A 17,532-nucleotide genomic window follows, 5' to 3' on the forward strand; every position below is an offset into this window, starting at 1 on the left:
TGCTCCCCACCGGCTGAGGGTATGCTGCAGCCCCCTGGGAACCTCTTTTCCCGTCAGGCCCCATGGGCGCTGGGACAGAAGATAGCCATGGTCTCTGCAGCCAGCTTGCTCTGTTCAAATCCCAGTTCTGCCACTTTCTAACTGGGTGACCTTGGACAAGACGCCCCCCATGCCTCAGTTTCCTTACATGTTTACTGAGTATTGTTTAATATAATGCTTGTGGATTGAATAAATGTCCTCATATATGAAGAGGGCCATGTAGACCCCCGGAGTTCCTGACGCCGCAGCATCCCCATCTTCCCCGCGGATCCGAGAGAGGATGGATTCTGGGTATGCGGGACTGGCCAGAATGGACCGGGGCAGTAATTTGGGGAGGGGAGCGGCGATCAGGCCCTCCACCGGGACAAAAGCAGGGTGCCTTCTCTTGGGTCACTCCTCCACCCCCCCACCCCCGCCCCCGCCCCCGCCCCCAGCGCCGCCGGCCGCCCACCTGGCTCCGCCCTCCGTTCCGCGCCGCCTTTGCTCCGGGCCGGGTTTTGCGCGGCTCCGGCCCGGCTTGGTAAGGGAGGGTTGCCGGGGGGAGGGGGGGGGAGGGGGGGAGGGGGGGAGGGGGGGCGGAGGTGGCAGAGTCGCGAGTCGCAGCGGCGGCCGCGGCGGGCAGAGGAGATGCGGCCGCGGCGCGCCCCCGGTCCGGCCGCCGCGCAGCGCCCCCCCCGGAGCCGACGCCAGCGCGCCGGGGGCCGGGGCTGAGCCCCCTCCATCAGCGCAGCGCAGCGGGCCCGGGGGCGGGGAGAGCGCGCGCCCCCAGCCCCCCTCCCCACCCCGGGATGCCTGGCTGAGCCGGCCGGGCCGGGACAGGTGCGCGCACGAACCCCCCACCCACCCCCCACCCGCGCCCTCCCGCCCTCGAGCTCCCTCCCGCGCACTCGCTGCGGCCGCGGCTCCGAGGTAAGCGCCCCGGGGCGTCTGCAAGAGGGGGGGCTGGGGAGGCGCTATCCCGGGCGTGTCTGTCGGCACGCAGCTGGGGGCTGAATTGTTGGCTGGGGTGGCCGGGTCAGACGCTATAATGGGGGGCCTGGGGGCCCCGCCACTGCGAGGGGGATGGATTGGGGCCGGAGAGGGGATTTGTGGAGCTCTGTAACGGGAGGATCTGCCGGCAACGCAACTGGGGAGGGGGCTGGATTTTAGGGGGGTCGCAGTATGGAGCGATATAATGGGGGTCCAGTAACAACGCTTTGAAGGGTCTGGATTTGGGCCTGGGGCGCTGAATGAGACTCCATAATGGGGGTGTTTAATGGCACCGCAGCTGGGGGGGCCTGGATTGTTGACTGGGGGCCTGTATGTGGAGCTATAATGGGGGTTCTGTCGGCACCGCAACGGGTGGAGGTTTTGTCCGGGGGGACCGTAGGAGGCACAATAATGGGGGCTCGCGGCTGCGCCGCTGGGGAGCTGGATTTGGGCCCAGGTGGGGGGTTCAGGGCAGGCAGGGGGCCTGCTGGCCGGGGGTGGGAGGTGGTGCTGGGGGGCGGGGCCCTGGGCGCTAAGTCGAGGGCCCCCCGGGGCTGGTGCGGTGGTCCCGGAGAGGTGAGGCCCCTCCGCCCCACTCCGCGGTCCAGCCGCCGCACCTTGGGCGCCCCTGAGCCCTCTCCAGTCTCACGCCCGGCCCAGAACGAGTCCAGGGCCCGGGCCGCGGGGGAGAGGCCGCGGTGGGGGGAGAGAGTCAGACGGTCCAGATCCCACCCGCTGCAGTGGGAGCCCAGGGTTTCGGGGCCCCCAAGAGCTGACAAAGGGACAAAGAAAGCGTCTCTCTCCGAGAGCGCTGGGAGGGGTGGGGGGCGCCGAGTGTGGCCCCCTCCCGTGGGCGCTGATTGGTCTCCAGGGCGGGGGTCACGTGCCCCCTGTCCCGCTCTCCCCCTCGGGGTGCCCTCCGAGTTTGGGGCACCTCCGCCCTGTTCTGCCCCTGCCCGGACGTGTAGGCGCTGAAGCTGGGAGTTTTTGCAAGCGTCCTGGGGCTGGGGGCGATTCCCAGACCCTCAACCCCTGTTTGGCCCTCTCTGGCTGAGGTCTTTGGCATCCTCCCCGTGAGGCTGTCATCTTTGACCCCCAGACTGGAGGGGAACTGGGGCTTGGGGTTAGAGGATTGGGCCCTTAAGTTTTGGGGGTCTCTTTTGGGTTTAAGGAGGAAGGGGGGACTAATGGCTGGGGCTTCAGAAGGGCCCCCCCAGTTTGCAAAATTGCATTGCTTCATATTTTTCTGGGTTCCCTCAGCTTCTCAAGGGTACAGCGCACTCTCCAAAATCAAAGTTCAGTACCCCCGGGGCATCCCCTCCCCTACAGACACTGGCCAGTCCCTTTCCCACATCCTAGTAAATATGTTTTCTTTCAAGGATGAAATTTTTGAATGTATCTGAGCAATTGCTGAAACTCTATTTAGACAGAGTACGGGGTGTGGGGAGAGGCTGGGAGTCATAGGTGGGGTCAGGATTCTCCTGGGAGGGGGTCCTGAGCTCTTCGGGAAGGTAGCTGGGGCGTCCCTGTGACACAGAGGACCTTGGATATCGGGTAGGTGGCAGCCTGGCAGGAGACTCATTAAACTGTAGCATGTCCACCCTGAACTGGCCCATTCCCAAGAACAGACAGGGTGACTGAGGCCCAGGGAGGCGGCAGAATGGGTGGAGAGGGAAGCCAGGCCTCTCCACTGCTGGGGCTGTTAGATGGGGTCAAGGGGGAAAGGAGCCTCCACATCTGCTGAAACCCAAAATGCCAGCCCAAAGGTTTCCTTGGAAACCCCGGCCCCCCACCCAGCCGACCTGGCCAGGGCAGAAATTAGACCTGGAGCTTCCAACGCCCCACCCCTCTCCAAAAAGAAAAAAAAGCATCATAGAGAAGGCTGGGGCCTGAGAGGAGGAGTGCTGCTGTGTGACCTCAGACAGGTCTCTAGCCCTCTCTGGGCTGCGATCTCCCCAGAAGGTTTTAGGACCTGAGTGGAGGGAGATAAGGCAGAGAGAGGTCCCAAGGAATACCCTGGATTTGTAACCTCTCCCTCCAGTCCCCACCTGCCTTCTGCCAGGGCTGAGCACCCATGGGGCCTAAGGGTCCTGTCGCCTCCTCTGCTTTGAGGTGAGAGCACGACTCCCAGCGGAGGTATTGAGTCACCAGGAAGGGGCCATTCACTTCTGTCCTCTGGTCAAAGAAGGTGCTGGAGATGTGAGCTGCAGGAGGGTTTGGCATCTGCAGTGGCCGCCCAGGGCTTGAGCCGAGAGTTGCTGGGGTTACCGGGGGCTGGACCAGGAAGATAGAAATCAAACTGTCCTTGCAAAGGTGACCCTGACGTCAGCTGGCGGGACAGGTAAGCTGGGTCCCCCGGGGCTGAAGGATGTGCCGGTCGCTGCCCATCTCCCGGGAAGGAGGGTGTCCCTAACTGACCCTGTGGTGTGGCCCTGTCCTGTGTGCCCGGCCCTTTGCCAGGTGATGATGGGGAACCCAGAGAGGACTCAGCCAGGGTCAGGACAGGTGGAAGCAGGGATGCCAATGCCAGCATCCCCTGCCTGGAGGAGGGGATGCTGGCACTGGCCTTGAGGGGTGAGAAGGCGGTTGCCAGGAGGCGAGGGGGATGGGGATTCCAGGTGGAGGGAGCAGTGGGGAAAACCACGGAGGGATGTGTTGGGGGACTCCTGAGTGACTGGGCTATTTTAAGGGTGGGAGACAATAAACAATGAGGCCTGAGAGGTGACAGGGGCCGCGGATGCCAAGCTGGGGAGCGGGCTTTATCCCGAGGGCAATAGGGAGCCATCGAAGATCTTAGAGCAGGGGAGGGAATGGGCCACGTTTCAGACCTTGAGCAGCCGTGGGGAAGGATAACTACCAGGAGACAGGTTTTCCAGAATGCTGGAAAAATGTTTAGGATACAGTGATTCCAAAATTCTTAGCCATTTAAGGGGCTGCAGATTCTCAGACTGATTCATCCAAGACCCAGCGGTGATTGGGGTTGACCGTGGGTGGGGCCTCATTTAGCAGAAACAGGGACACTGAGGCAGCCTGGAAGGGGGCCCCGGCCGCCTGCCCCACATCCCGTGGTCAAATTATCTAGGAGTCGGCTTCAGGGGACAGACCCGCACGCTAGATACCCCCACCATTGTGATCGGTGTAGGTTTGGCTTGCCAGAGCCAGGGTTTGATGTGTGGCCTGAGAGGTCTGGGCCTGAGCCACGTAATTCTCTCTTATTATCACAGTCGTTCGTCACCTGCCCTTGAGGGATGTCCAGATGAAGTGGCAGGCATTAGAATGCGCTAAGGAGGTGACTTGGGAGGCCAAGGACCCCTCTTCCATCTCTTTGGGCAGGGATACAGGGGTGGCCCCCTACCAGCCACCACTGAAGCTCCTTCACTGGCCCCAGGGTCCAAAGGTGGTAGCCCCAGGGCCTGCTGGGAGGGAAGCCTAGTCTAGTGAGGACTACATTTCCCAGGATGCATTTTGTCCCAGGCTGAGCCTGCCTTCCAAGAGCTGACCTAGGAGAGAACTTCCCAACTGCAGGATCCCAGAGAGGATTGTGGGTACATGGGTTTTCAGGAGGGCCCAGGGGGAGACCTGGTCCAGAGCGATAGGGGAGGTCAGTCACTAAACAGATGCTCCCAGTGGCCTCTGTGTGCCTGGCCCTGGGCTGGGTGATGCTGGGATCGCAGAGAGGGAGATTTAGCTCTAGTGCCTGGTTGGCCCTCAAGGGTCTTCCAGGCTCAGGGAGGGGAAACAGGCAGACCCTGGCCCTCTTGGCTACATGGGATCAAAGTTGGGGCAAAATGGGGCTGAGGAAAGCTGGCTCTTCCCGGTGGATCAGAGAAGATGCATCGAGGAGGGGCATTGCCGCTAAGACCATGACGGATGTGTAGGAGTTCACCAGGGGGAAGCCACATGTTTTCTGATAGTTTCAGAACCTTCTCCCTTTCCTGAAGGCCCAGTTAGAATCCCCTGGGGCAGTTGAGACGGCCCCTCTGAATTTTTGCCTTTAGAGATTGCCACAACAGTTGGAGCAGACTTACCTGGGTTGGAATTCATCTCTTTATTCACTCACCCCCTCATGCCCCCTCTCTAAGCCTCAGTTTCCCCATCTGTGAAACATGGATGCTATTCTCTCTCCCTTAGGGTTGAACATTTAAACAAGAGGATGCAGGGAAAATGCCAGGTCTGGACCTGTTCTTTTCTTACTCTAGAAAAAGGAATAATTTTTTATTTTTTTTTATAAATTTTATTTATTAATTTATTTATTTTTGGCTGTGTTGGGTCTTTGTTGTTGCACACGGGCGTTCTCTAGTTGCGGCGAGTGGGGGCTACTCTCTGTTGCAGTGCGCGGGCTTCTCATTGCGGTGGCTACTCTTGTTGTGGAGCACGGGCTCTAGGCGCGCGGGCTTCAGTAGTTGTGGCACGTGGGCTCAGTAGTTGTGGCTCGCAGGCTCTAGAGCACAGGCTCAGTAGTTGTGGCACACGGGCTCAGTTGCTCCGCGGCATGTGGGATCTTCCCGGACCAGGGCTTGAACCCGTGTCCCCTGCATTGGCACGCGGATTCTTAACCACTGCGCCACCAAGGAAGCCCGAAAAAGGAATAATTTTGAAAAGCAGAAGCTTGTGGCCTCTGGTCCTGATCTCATTGAGAGCTGTGGGGTCTTTGCTCTCATTTCATGAGTTGACAGATATTTAATGACTGCCTGCTATGTGCCAGGTGCTGGGAACCCAGCAATGACCAAGGCAGACCAGGCCCTGCCCTTGCCAAGCTCACACTAGATGGGAACATGGACACTAAGGAAAGAAAGTGAATCGAGTATAACAAGTGCCCCGAGGACAATGACACTGAGAAGGGCGGGGCTGTTTTAGCTGATGATGTCAGGGAGGGTGTCTCTGAGGAGGTGGTGTTTGAGCTGAGACCTGGAAAATGAAAAGGAGCCAGTCATGCAGAGAACTGGAAGAGCCTTCCGGGCAGAGGGCACAGCCCGTGCAAAGGCCCTGGGGCAGGACCGTGCATGGTGTGTTGGAGGAACAGTGAGGAGGCCCCTGTGTCTGGAGCAGAGTGAGCGAGGGGGAGAGAGGGAGGAGAGGAGGGCAGGGAGGGGACGGCGCAGGTCATGCAGGTCCCTGTGGGCCACAGGGAGGACTTGGGCTTTTATCCCAGTGAGGTGGGAGCCCTGGAGGACTCTGGGCAGAGGAGAGGCGGGGCCTGACTCAAGTGCTCACAGGCGCCTTTTGGCTGCTGCAGGGAGCACAGACTGTGGGCAACAAGGGCCAGAGCTGGGGAACAAGGGTGGAGGGGTCTGCGCTGGTCCAGATGAACCATGATGGGGGCCAGCCAGGGTGAGGCAGTAGAGGGGAAAAGAAGTGGGTGGATCAGGGTAGATTTTGGACTTGCTAGATGTGGGGGACTGAGAGCCCCTTTCTCTGGGGGCACATAGTGCTAAGGTTAAGAGTGTGGTGTCTGGACCATATGGCCTAGGTTCAAAACCCAGTCTGGCCTTTTCCTAGCTGTGCAACCTTGGGCATATTACTTGCCCACTCTGGGCTGCCTACAATTCCTCACCTGTAAAATGGTGAGGAAACCCCTCCTACCTACCCCACCAGTACTTTCTGCAAAGCCCTTTGCACAGGGCTTGGAACACAATAGGTGCTCTATAAATGTTTGCTGTTATTCCCCTTTGAATGTCTAAGTCCCAGGGTCTGGGAAGAAATGAGGCACAGATTGGAGTGGCAAATTCCCCGAGGTCACCCAGCAAAATGGGGGTCCCTGTCCCCTCGCCGTTTTGCTCCATTGATGCGCAGTTCTCACGCCCCAGCCCCCAGAACCCACATCACTCTGCCAGCATCTCCACCATTCCTGCGCCCTGACTCACCAGGACTTGTGGTCCGCTATGACCCCAGGACCATCCCCCAGGACCCATTTCCTGCCTTTGTCTTCTTCAAGTTCATCGCCAGGTCTTCCTTTCCCAGCAGCACTTGTCACGGCCCCTCCTACCTCCCGCCCAGCATCGCTCAGCGGTGTCCCCCTCCAGACCTGCCTTTCTGGTCTCATCCCACTTGGGGATCCCTGTGGCCTCCCAGACAGGGCCTCTAGGGAGGAACAGTGACTGGGGGACTTCTGGTTGGGAGGATCAGCCTGGGGAAGAGGAGGGCTCCCAGAACCCCAAGTGAGAGGGGCCGGGCTCACCATCTTCTGGTTCCTCCAGATCGAGGACCCCAAGGGCAGGGACCAGATCTGTTTGCCCTCCCTACAGTGGAGCCCCCTAGAGCTGAGCCTTACTCCCCTCTGTCCCCCAAAGCTGGGTCCCAAGAGCAGCACCCTGCTCTTCCGTGTTTCCTCCAAATTGTGGTTGAGACCGGGGTACGTTTGCCCCCAGGCCGGCTCAGGGCCCCCCACTTGGGAATCTGTGGGTTCCGGACCCCCAAGCCCCAGCGCCATCCCGGATTCCCTAGGAGCCCCCAGCCCCCTCGAGTGGCCCCCTCCCAGGCCCCCTAATTACCCACTGGGTATAAATGACACTTCAATTTCCTCGGAATGGTCGCCGCATCACCAAGAAAGCAGCGCCCCCCTTCCCCATTCCTAATTACAAGTTGCTGCTTCCGATTTGCCTCCTGGCAGCCCAATTTCCAAACAGTGATTAAGATTAATTACCCAGGAGCACCCCCTGTCTGTCTGGCTGGGAGCCCCGGGGACCTGTCCATGTCCCCCATTCAAGGTCCTGCTTCTGCCACCTGGTCTCCCCACTGGCTCTCTGAGTGGCCTGGCACTGGGGCAGCCTCTCTCTGGGTCTCTGCTTGCTTATCTGCAAAATGTTCAATTAGGCTGTGCAGCCTCGTTGACAGATGGCACGTTGTGGGCACTCGGTAAATGTCAGCAAGAGGAAGTTTAACCACGTGGCCTGGGGTTCGAATCCCAACTACACCCTTCTGTGCTTTGAGACCTTGGCCAAGTGTCTTAACCTCTCTGAGCCTGAGTTTTTCCCTCTGTGAAATGGGGATAATGGTGCTGGTCGCTGCCTCATAGGGTTGGCGTGGGCAGGAAACCAGTTCAAACATGTGAAAGGCTTGGTCCAGCAGCCGGCACACAGTAGGGGCTTCATCAAATTTTAGCTTAAATCCCTGCCCTGCTGGGCTGCTGTGGGGTGCACCGGGGAGTCGGCTCGGGTACTCTGAGCACCATCCTCTTTAAACGAGATGCTCAGCATCAATTGGGTGCTTACTGCATGCCCGGCTCTGTACATGATCCTGGTCAGGGCTGAATCCCCGGCCATGTTGGCACACGGTAGGTGCTCAGGAAGTCTGGAATAAACAGATCCTTGTAGCTCTTTCATAAGTTGGATCTTTTTGTGGGACATTCATTCAGCCGGTATTTGTTGAGTGCCTACTGTGCACCAGACCCCTTGCCCCCGTGGAGCCAATGTTCTCATCCCTGGTTTACAGAGGCAGAAGCAAACCCAGAGAGGGGAAGGATGTAACCCTAGGCTGCACAGCAGTCAATAGTTTATTAAGCACCTACTCTCTGGAGCTCATTTACCCATCCTGATAACCCGTTGGGGATGGTTATCATGCTCAAGTCACTGATGGGGAAGCTGAGGTTCCGGGAACCGAGAGCACAGGGAGGAAGGCTGAGGACCAAGGGGATGTGCTGGCCGCCTCCCAGGCTGGGGAGGGACGAGTTAACCAGCGTGGTGTGAACGTTGCGGGGCGAGGGAGCCCCTCTCCTCAGCGCCCCCGTGGCCTGGGCCCCAAGGGACTCCCTCTGGCCACTCTGCCAAGTTCCTAGACAGCCCCGGAGCCCGGCTGGGCTGTGCTGGGGACAACTGAGGCAGGTGGACGAGGCAGCTGTAAGCAGAGCTGGTAACTAGACCTGGGCGACGCAGGGGCCCGGCTGCCTGGCCAGGTTACTCGATCCCCCCGGGGACGCCGGGCCCCGGAGCTGGAATCCTGGGGCGGCCGGGCTGACAGGAGCTCCTTCCATGGAACTGGAGATGGGCATCCCGCCCCCATCCTTGCCACGGCAGATGGAGAAACAGGGGCTCCGAGCCTGGCCTGGGGTCACTGAGTCACCTGCTGTGGTATGGAGAGGCCCAGAGAGGGCAAGCTGCTGGCCCAAGGTCACCCAGCAAGGTCATTTCACAGAGAGTAAACACATGTGCCAGGCCCTGTTCTAGTGCCTTATTTTACAGATGAGAAAATTGAGGCTCTGTGTCTTGTCTGGAAAAGGGGGAAAGTCCCAGGGCTCCTCTCTTATGATATGGCAGCCTCCCTGCCCATCGGCATCTTCTTGCTGTTCCTTTGATGGTTCCAGCCTCCAGGGCTTTGCCTTTTCAGTTCCCTCTTCAGGAAGTCCCCTGACCACCATCCAAAGCAGCCCCTTTGCCATCACTCTCCATCATTCTCTGCATTTTCATCTTCAGGCTTCGATATCATTGTCAGAAGCTGAGTTCTGTTTTTTGGTAATGCGTGTACCCCTATCTCCCCACTGGACTGGGAACCCCCCAAAGGCAGGGCTTTGCAACTGTCTTGGCCATCGCTGCGTCCCCATGCTGGGAACAGTGTCTGGCACACAACTGGTGCTCAGTAATTGCTCGTCCAATGAGTGAATGAATAATTTCCAATTTGGGATACAAGGAGCCAGAGCTGGTCACAGATGCTCCCAAGTTGGTGAGGTTAGGTGGAGCCGAGGGCAGGGTCATGGCTGGGGGAGCCCGGGGAAACGGAGCTCCCCAGGGAAGGCAGTTAGAGAAGGCTTCCTGGAGGAGGGGGCATCCCCGTGTAGACTTTTTTTTGGGGGGAGGGGGCTGCACCTCACGGCATGTGGAACTGCCCTGATCAGGGATCGAACCTATGCCCCTGCCATGGAAGCACGGAGTCTTAAACACTGGACCACCAGGGAAGTCCCAGGACTCAGCATTTCTAACCGCTCCCAAGTGAGGCTGCTGCTGCTGGTGGTCCGAGGACCATATTCGAAGTAACAGAGGGTCTAGAGGACCCTTTGAGAGTGTGACACTGGACCCCAGGTGTGAGGTGGGTGCGTGGGGAGGGAAGGGGTTGCTAGAGTCCAGGGGTCGGGGGTGGAGACCTGAAATAAGGAGGGAGCCATGTGGGTATCTGAGAGAAAAGGCTTTCAGGAGTGAGGAACAGCCCGTGCAAAGGCCCTGGGGCAGGACCTGGCCTGGTGTGTTGGAGGAACAGCGAGGAGGCTCACGTGTCTGGAGCAGAGTGAGCGAGGGGGAGAGAGGAAGGAGAGGACGGCAGGGAGGGGACGGGGCAGGTCGCGCAGGGTCTTGTGGGCCCCAGGAGGACTTGGATTTTTACTGGGAGGGAGGTGGGAGCCCTGGAGGGCTGGGGGCAGAGGAGGGGCGGGGCCTGACTCGGGTGCTCACGCGTGCCCTCTGGTGGCAGCTGCGGGGAGGACAGAGTGGGGATGAAGGGTGGGAGCTGTGGACCGGGTGGAGGGGACTGTGGGGTCCAGGCAGGAGGTGCTGGGGGCCGACCAGGGAAAAGACTAGTGAGGGGTGAGAATTCTGGATGAATTTGGCAGACCCCACAGGACTTGCTGGCATTGGATGTGAGGGTGAGAAAAGAAGGGGCCGGTGCTGAAGGGAGTTCAGGGTGGGGGGTGACTCCCAGGTGGGGCCTGAGCCATTAGCGGAGACAGGGAGCCTGTCCGTCAATAGATCAATTTGGTCTATGCGTTCAGCACCATTCCGGTGAAAATCCTAACAGGTTTTATGTTTTATGTTATTTGTTTTGGAACTTACCAGCTGATCCTAAGATGTATGCTGAAGCCCTGGGGTAGCCCAGGTAGCCCTGGCCAGGTGGGAAAAAATGTTCCAGAAGGAAATTTGAACTTTTGACGAAGTTAGAGTAGCTAAGGCCATATGGTACCTGGGAAGGTCGATGGGAGGGTGAAGCCGGGTGGCCTGGGGGGAGTTTCCATCCCTGCCTCAGTTTCCTCATCTGTATAGTGGGACTGTACCAAGGCTTGGAGTGATGGTTGGGAGGTCAGGCAGAGAGGCTGTGCCACAGCGCGAGCCGTCCCGGCTGGGGATGGACCTCTATCTCTTTATGACCGTCCCTCCCACCCCCATGTGCATGGATGCACGTCTCCAGGGCTGCAGGCAGGCAGACACGTGGATGCATGGGTGCCCTGCACGCCAAGCGGTGCACACGCTGGCCACGCAGCTTCCCACGCCCGGCCCCGGGGTTGGGAGGTAGTGCGGCTCCCAGTGACCAGGTGCCAGGGCCGGCGGTGGGGCCACTTCTGGGCAAGTGGGCGCCGGGCAGCTGCTGGCAGAGACGCCTCGAGTTTCATGGAGAGAAGCAGATGGTCTTGGAGGGGTGGGAGAGGTGCCACCTCTCCTATAACCCCAGGTCAGGGGGGTAAACTGAGGCCAGGTGCAGTGGGTTGGCCCCGACGTGACCCAGACTCCCCCAAAGAGCATGTGGGATTCAGCTCTGCATGATCGTCAAACTAACAAATGTCGATTGAGCGGGTTTCAGTCTTGGCTCCACCGTTTCCATTTGGGCAAATGACTTCGCCTCTCTGTGCCTCAGTTTCCCCATCTGTGTAAGGGGCACAGCACCCACCTCTCCAATGTGTTGTACGGATCAAATGAGTTCATTTAGGTCCTTATGGCACATCACAAGTGCCTGGTGTTTGCTACTTTTATTCTTTTTTTTTTTAAACTTCGGGTTTATTTTCATTTATTTATTTATTTATTTATGGCTGTTATTTATGGTCTTTGTTTCTGTGCGAGGGCTTTCTCTAGTTGCGGCAAGTGGGGGCCACTCTTCATCGCGGTGCGCGGACCTCTCATTATCGCGGCCTCTCTTGTTGCGGAGCACAGGCTTCAGACGCGCAGGCTCAGTAATTGTGGCTCACGGGCCTAGTTGCTCCGCGGCATGTGGGATCTTCCCAGACCAGGGCTCGAACCCGTGTCCCCTGCATTGGCAGGCAGATTCTCAACCACTGCGCCACCAGGGAAGCCCTACTTTTATTCTTTATTGAGCTTCTACTGTATGCCAGGCCTTATGCTGGGCAGTGGGGACACAGTGGTGGCCAAGACAGACTCAGTCCCGCCCTCTCGGGGAGCTCAGAGTCCAGTGGGGAAGATGAACAGTTAACCAGGCATTTGGAAGATAGGGTGAGCAGGGCCCTCCTGCACAGGCAGGCAGGAGCCCAGAGGAAGTCAATCCGGGCTGATCTGGGGAGTCTTCCTGGAGGAGATGTCTGAGACCTGACGAGCAAGCGTGTTCACCAGGTTACTGGGAGCAGGAGGAAGGTGTTCCAAGCAGAGGGAACAGCATGTGCAGATGCTCAGAGGTGGAGATGGAAGGGAGAGGACTTCATTTCAAGGGCACTGGGGAGCCATAGAAGGGTTTAGAGCAGACGTTCTCAGCTGGGGGTGGTTTTGCCCCCCACGGGATACTGGGTGGTGTTTGGGGACATTTTTGGTTGTCGCAATTGAGGGATGCTCCTGGCATCGAGTGGGTGGGGGCCAGGAATGCTGCTCCACACCTGGCAGCGCCCAGAACCTCCCCACCCCAAAGAATGACCTGGCCCTGAATGTCAGCAGTGCCGAAGGGGAGAGACCCTGGTTTAGATCAGGGAAGAAACAAGTGAGATTTGGGTTCTAGAAAGATCCCTTTGCTACCTTGAGGAGGACACTGAAGGGGCGGGACTGGAAACCCGGGGACCAGGTAGGGGGTGAGAGCTGGGCTCTGGGGCCCTCAGGGCAGGGGAGGGACTGGGAGGCCGACCCCCTTGTCTTTGGCTCAGGAACAATGGGGCTGGTAAGAAAAGCCCAGTTTGGGTTTCAGGGTTCCCAGGGTGGTTCTGAGGGGCTGGGGGCAGCTGTGGACAGAGGGAAGACGGGAACAGCCTTCTAGCCCCGAGTTGCTGCATCACAAAGTTATGAAAACCAGGAGAAAAAATGAGCCGTGAGGTCCCATCCCGACCTGGGGCCTCAGTCTTCCCATCTGTGAACTGGGTGTTAAGTAACTGCTGGCCTCACTAGGTTGAGGGATGACGGAACGGGTGGTTATTAATCTTGCCATGACCATTCATACGCTCAACCCCCAGGAGCAAAATCCTGGTAGCAGAGAGCCCTGGGTTCAATCCAGCTGCCACATCCTCTCTGGTGGGTCGTGGCCCCTCAATCAGCCCGTCAGTTTCCCCATCGGCAAAATGGGCTGAATGTTATACCAACCGTACTAGAGCCATCAGGGGTCTCCATGAAGCAATTCCTGGAAACTACCCAGCCCGGCCTCTGATACTCAATATACCAACAGCAACAACAATAATAATAATAATTAGCATTTACTGAGCACCTGCAGCATGCCAGGCACTTTGCTAACACCACAGGCCTGTGAGGTCGATACTGTTACCATGCCCATTGCACAGATGAGAAAACTGAGGCCCAGAGGGGTGGAGTGACCTGTTCAGGGTCACACAGCATGTACATAGCAGAGCTGGGATTTGAACCCTTATGGCCTTGGAGCCCCTCCCCTCACCACAATGCTGCATGGCCCATGAGTGGAAGCTGTTGTCCTGAAGTTTCTGAAGTTAAATATTATTCTGATAAGACATGGGGTAAAAGGCACAGAGCACCACCTCACACCCATTAGGATGGCTACTATCATAAAACAGAAAATAGTGTTGGCAGGAGAAATTGGAACGCATGGGCAATGCCGGTGGGAATGTAAAATGTAAAAGCCGCTGTGGAAAAGAGCATGGCAGTTCCTCCAAAAGTTAAACATAGAATCACCATACGATCCAGCAATTCCATTCCTGCATATACACCCAAAAGAATTGAAAGCAGGGTCTCAAAGAAATGTTTGCACACCCACGTTCATAGCCATTCACAACAGCCAAAAGGTGGAAGCAGCCCCAGTGTCCATCAACAGGTGAATGGATAAATAAAATGTGGTCCATCCACACAGTGGAATATTACGGAGCCTTAAAAAGTCAAGGTATTCTGACACTCATTACAACATGGATGAACCTTGAGGACATGATGCTCAGTGAAATAAGCCAGACACAAAAGGACAAATACTGTCTGATTCTACTTATGTGAGGTCCCTAGAGGAGTCACAGCCATAGAGACAGAAAGTAGATGGTGGGGACCAGGGGCTGGGGGAGGGGATGGGAAGTCAGTTAATGGGGACAGAGTTTCAGTTTGGGAAGATGAGAAAGTTCTGGAGATGGATGGTGGGGATGGTTGCACAAGAATGAATATACTTAGTGCCACTTAAAAATAGTTAAGATGGGGTTTCCCTGGTGGCGTAGTGGTTGGGAATCTGCCTGCCAATGCAGGGCACAAGGGTTCGAGCCCTGGTCTGGGAAGATCCCACATGCCGCGGAGCAACTAAGCCCATGAGCCACAACTACTGAGCCTGCACGTCTGGAGCCTGTGCTCCGCAACGGGAGAGGTCGTGACAGTGAGAGGCCCGCGTACCACGATGAGGAGTGGCCCCCACTTGCCGCAACTGGAGAAAGCCGTCACACAGAAACGAAGACCCAACACAGCCAAAAATAAATAAATTTATTTTTTTTAAAAAATGGTTATGATGGCAAACTTTGTTATACATTTTACCACAATGTTAAAAAAATGTTTAGGGACTTCCCTGGTGGTGCAGTGGGTAGGAATCCTCCTGCCAATGCAGGGGACACGGGTTCAAGCCCTGGTCCAGGAAGATCCCACATGCTGCGGAACACCTAAGCCTGTGCACCACAACTAGTGAGCCTGTGCTCTAGAGCCCACGAGCCACAACTACTGAGCACACGCACCGCAACTACTGAAGCCCGCGCAGCTAGAGCCTGTGCTCCACAACAAGAGAAGCCACCGCAATTAGTAGTCTGCGCACCACAAGGAAGAGTAACCCCCGCTCGCCGCAACTAGAGAAAGCCCAACGCCCAGCAACGAAGACCCTACGCAGCCATAAATAAATAAATAAATAAACAAACAAATAAGTAAATAAATAAATCTTAAAAAAAAAAAAAGAAGGCACAGAGCAGACAGAACACCAGAGCTGGGGTGCCCTGGCAGGTAAATAAATACATCAATCAATCAATCAATCAATCAATCAATCTTTAGAAAAGAAAAAGAAGGAACAGAGCAGACAGAACACCAGAGGCGGGGTGCCCCGGCAGGTGTTGTAGGGAGGAAGCTTGTAGGGTGGGGTAGGCAGCAGCGGGGCTGGTGATCCCGTTGTGGGTCTTGAATGCAGTGTCTGGGGCCTGGCTCGGGGGCCGCTGGGAGCCACGGGACGTTGCTAAGAAGGGGAGGAGCCGGGGAAGGAAACTCTTAAGGAAGTAGAGCCAGATCCGCGCACACGTGAGATGCTGGCGTCCGCTGAGTCACAAATCCTGGAAGTTCAGGGTCACAGAGAGGAAACTCCGCTGTTGCACGCAAGGCCTTCCTGTTTTTTGGCCCTGAATCCTCAGAGGCAGGCGTTCCAGGGCCAAAGTTCCCGCCTCACGTCCACCTCCACGGGTTCAGGATCCCCGCACCCCGAGGCTGGGGCAGGGCTCGGAGATGTACCTGCTGCTCAGACGGGGAAACTGAGGCACGGGGCTTGCCCGGAGGCTGCGGGTGTCTTCTTGGGGCCTCCGGACTGCACTCCTTCTGGAAGGGGCGTGGAGGGCTGGGTTCCAGAGGGTGAGTTCTGCTCACACCGCCCACCAGATCATCACTTGGGACGGGTGGGGGGTGGTCTCCACTCTACACACCTGGAAGTTTCTTCAAATCCCCTTGAGCGGGAGCGGGAAACAGGCCCCCTGAAGAGGTCGTGAGGCTCCTGTCACAGAGGTATTCCGGGAGAGAGCAGAAAGGCTGTTATCGGGAAGGAAGTCAGACTTACCGGGGCCTCTGAGGTCCCTGGCCAGCTAGAATAGTCTGCATTCTAAAGTACTGCAGTTCCCAGATTGTGGTTTATAAAATTCCAAGAGCCTTTGAATTTTTGTTTTTTGAGACTTTCATTTTAAGGTTTTTGTGCTTTAATTCTAAGAATTCTTAAAACATATGTTTTGAGGTTGAATTTTTTATAAATATATGTTTTAAAATGTTTATTTTTTTTAAATAAATTTATTTATTTATGATTTTTGGCTGTGTTGGGTCTTCGTTGCTGTACACGGGCTTTCTCTAGTTGCAGTGAGGAGGGGCTACTCTTCGTTGCGGTGCGCAGGCTTCTCATTGCGGTGGCTTCTCTTGTTGCGGAGCACGGGCTCTAGGCGCGTGGGCTTCAGTAGTTGCAGCACGTGGGCTCAGTAGTTATGGCTCGTGGGCTCTAGAGCCCAGGCTCAGGAGTTGTGGCGCTCGGGCTTAGTTGCTCCTCGGCATGTGGGATCTTCCCGGACCAGGGCTCGAACCCATGTCCCCTGCATTGGGAGGCGGATTCTTTTTTTTTTTTTAATCTTTATTAGAGTATAATTGCTTTACAATGGTGTGTTAGTTTCTGCTTTATAACAAAGTGAATCAGTTATACATATACATATGTCCCCATATCTCTTCCCTCTTGGGGAGGCGGATTCTTTTTTTTTTTTTAATTTTATTTATTTATCTATCTATCTATCTATCTATCTATCTATTTATTTATTTACTTATTTATTTATGGCTGTGTTAGGTCTTCGTTTCTGTGCGAGGGCTTTCTCTAGTTGTGGCAAGCGGGGGCCACTCTTCATCGCGGTGCATGGGCCTCTCACTATCGCGGCCTCTCCTGTTGCGGAGCACAGGCTCCAGACGCGCAGGCTCAGTAATTGTGGCTCACGGGCCCAGGTGCTCCGCGGCATGTGGGATCTTCCCAGACCAGGGCTCGAACCCGTGTCCCCTGCATTGGCAGGCAGATTCTCAACCACTGCGCCACCAGGGAAGCCCAAGGGGGAGGCGGATTCTTAACCACTGCGCCACCAGGGAAGTCCCTGTTTATCTATTATTATTATTAATTTTTAATTTAAAATCATTTAATTTTTAAAATAAATATTCTCATGATTATCCATTTTTTGTTAGAAACCGGTTCCTGAGCTTTCACTAAAATGTGGTCAGAAAGTTGTTCTGGTAATTAATAAGTGCTGGTGTTATTGTTATCGCCATGATTGTTGTTATTTTTAAATGATTACCCCCCAATGGGGAATTTTTCTGGAAATTGAAGGTCCCCGCCGCCGCGGCTCTCGCGCTCCCTCTGCTGGCAGCAGTGGGGACTGCAAGCCACACGGCTCACCGCATGGCCCCTCGCTCGCAGGTGTCACCTCCTGTCGCCCTGACCTCGCCATGCGGACCCCGCGAGCGCCCCCTCCCCGCCAGGCCCTACTGCTCCTGCTGCTGCTACTGGGAGGCTCCCACGGCCTCTTCCCCGAGGAGCCGCCGCCACTCAGCGTGGCCCCCAGGGACTGTGAGTGGGGGGCCTGAAGAGCGGGAGTCCCGAGGGAGGGTCTTGCTCCTCAGCTGGATCTGCTGCCCCCTCCCCCCGGGGCTCAGCAGGCCAGGCTCACCCTGGCCCTGGATCACACCCCTCCTCGCCCTCTCCCCA

The 17,532-nt window shown here is 56.8% G+C and overlaps 1 protein-coding gene across 3 annotated transcripts in view; it reads left to right on the forward strand.

The window, feature by feature from the left end:
- Positions 1-726: 726 nt before the first annotated feature.
- SEMA6B (semaphorin 6B) overlaps positions 727-17,532 on the forward strand; it is a 28,485-nt gene continuing 11,679 nt past the window's right edge. Inside the window, exons 1-2 of one of the 3 annotated variants that reach the window (XM_061190696.1) lie at positions 727-948; positions 17,245-17,394. In XM_061190696.1, coding sequence (XP_061046679.1) covers positions 17,274-17,394 — 121 coding nt within the window. In that variant the 5' untranslated portion in view covers positions 727-948; positions 17,245-17,273. Of the gene's footprint in view, positions 949-5,983; positions 6,059-15,374; positions 15,666-17,244; positions 17,395-17,532 lie in introns of those variants that run through there. The other 2 variants (XM_061190697.1, XM_061190695.1) reach the window with 2 other exon arrangements.

The sequence above is a fragment of the Eubalaena glacialis genome, chromosome 4 (genome assembly GCF_028564815.1).
Source record: "Eubalaena glacialis isolate mEubGla1 chromosome 4, mEubGla1.1.hap2.+ XY, whole genome shotgun sequence".
Lineage (NCBI taxonomy): Eukaryota > Metazoa > Chordata > Mammalia > Artiodactyla > Balaenidae > Eubalaena > Eubalaena glacialis.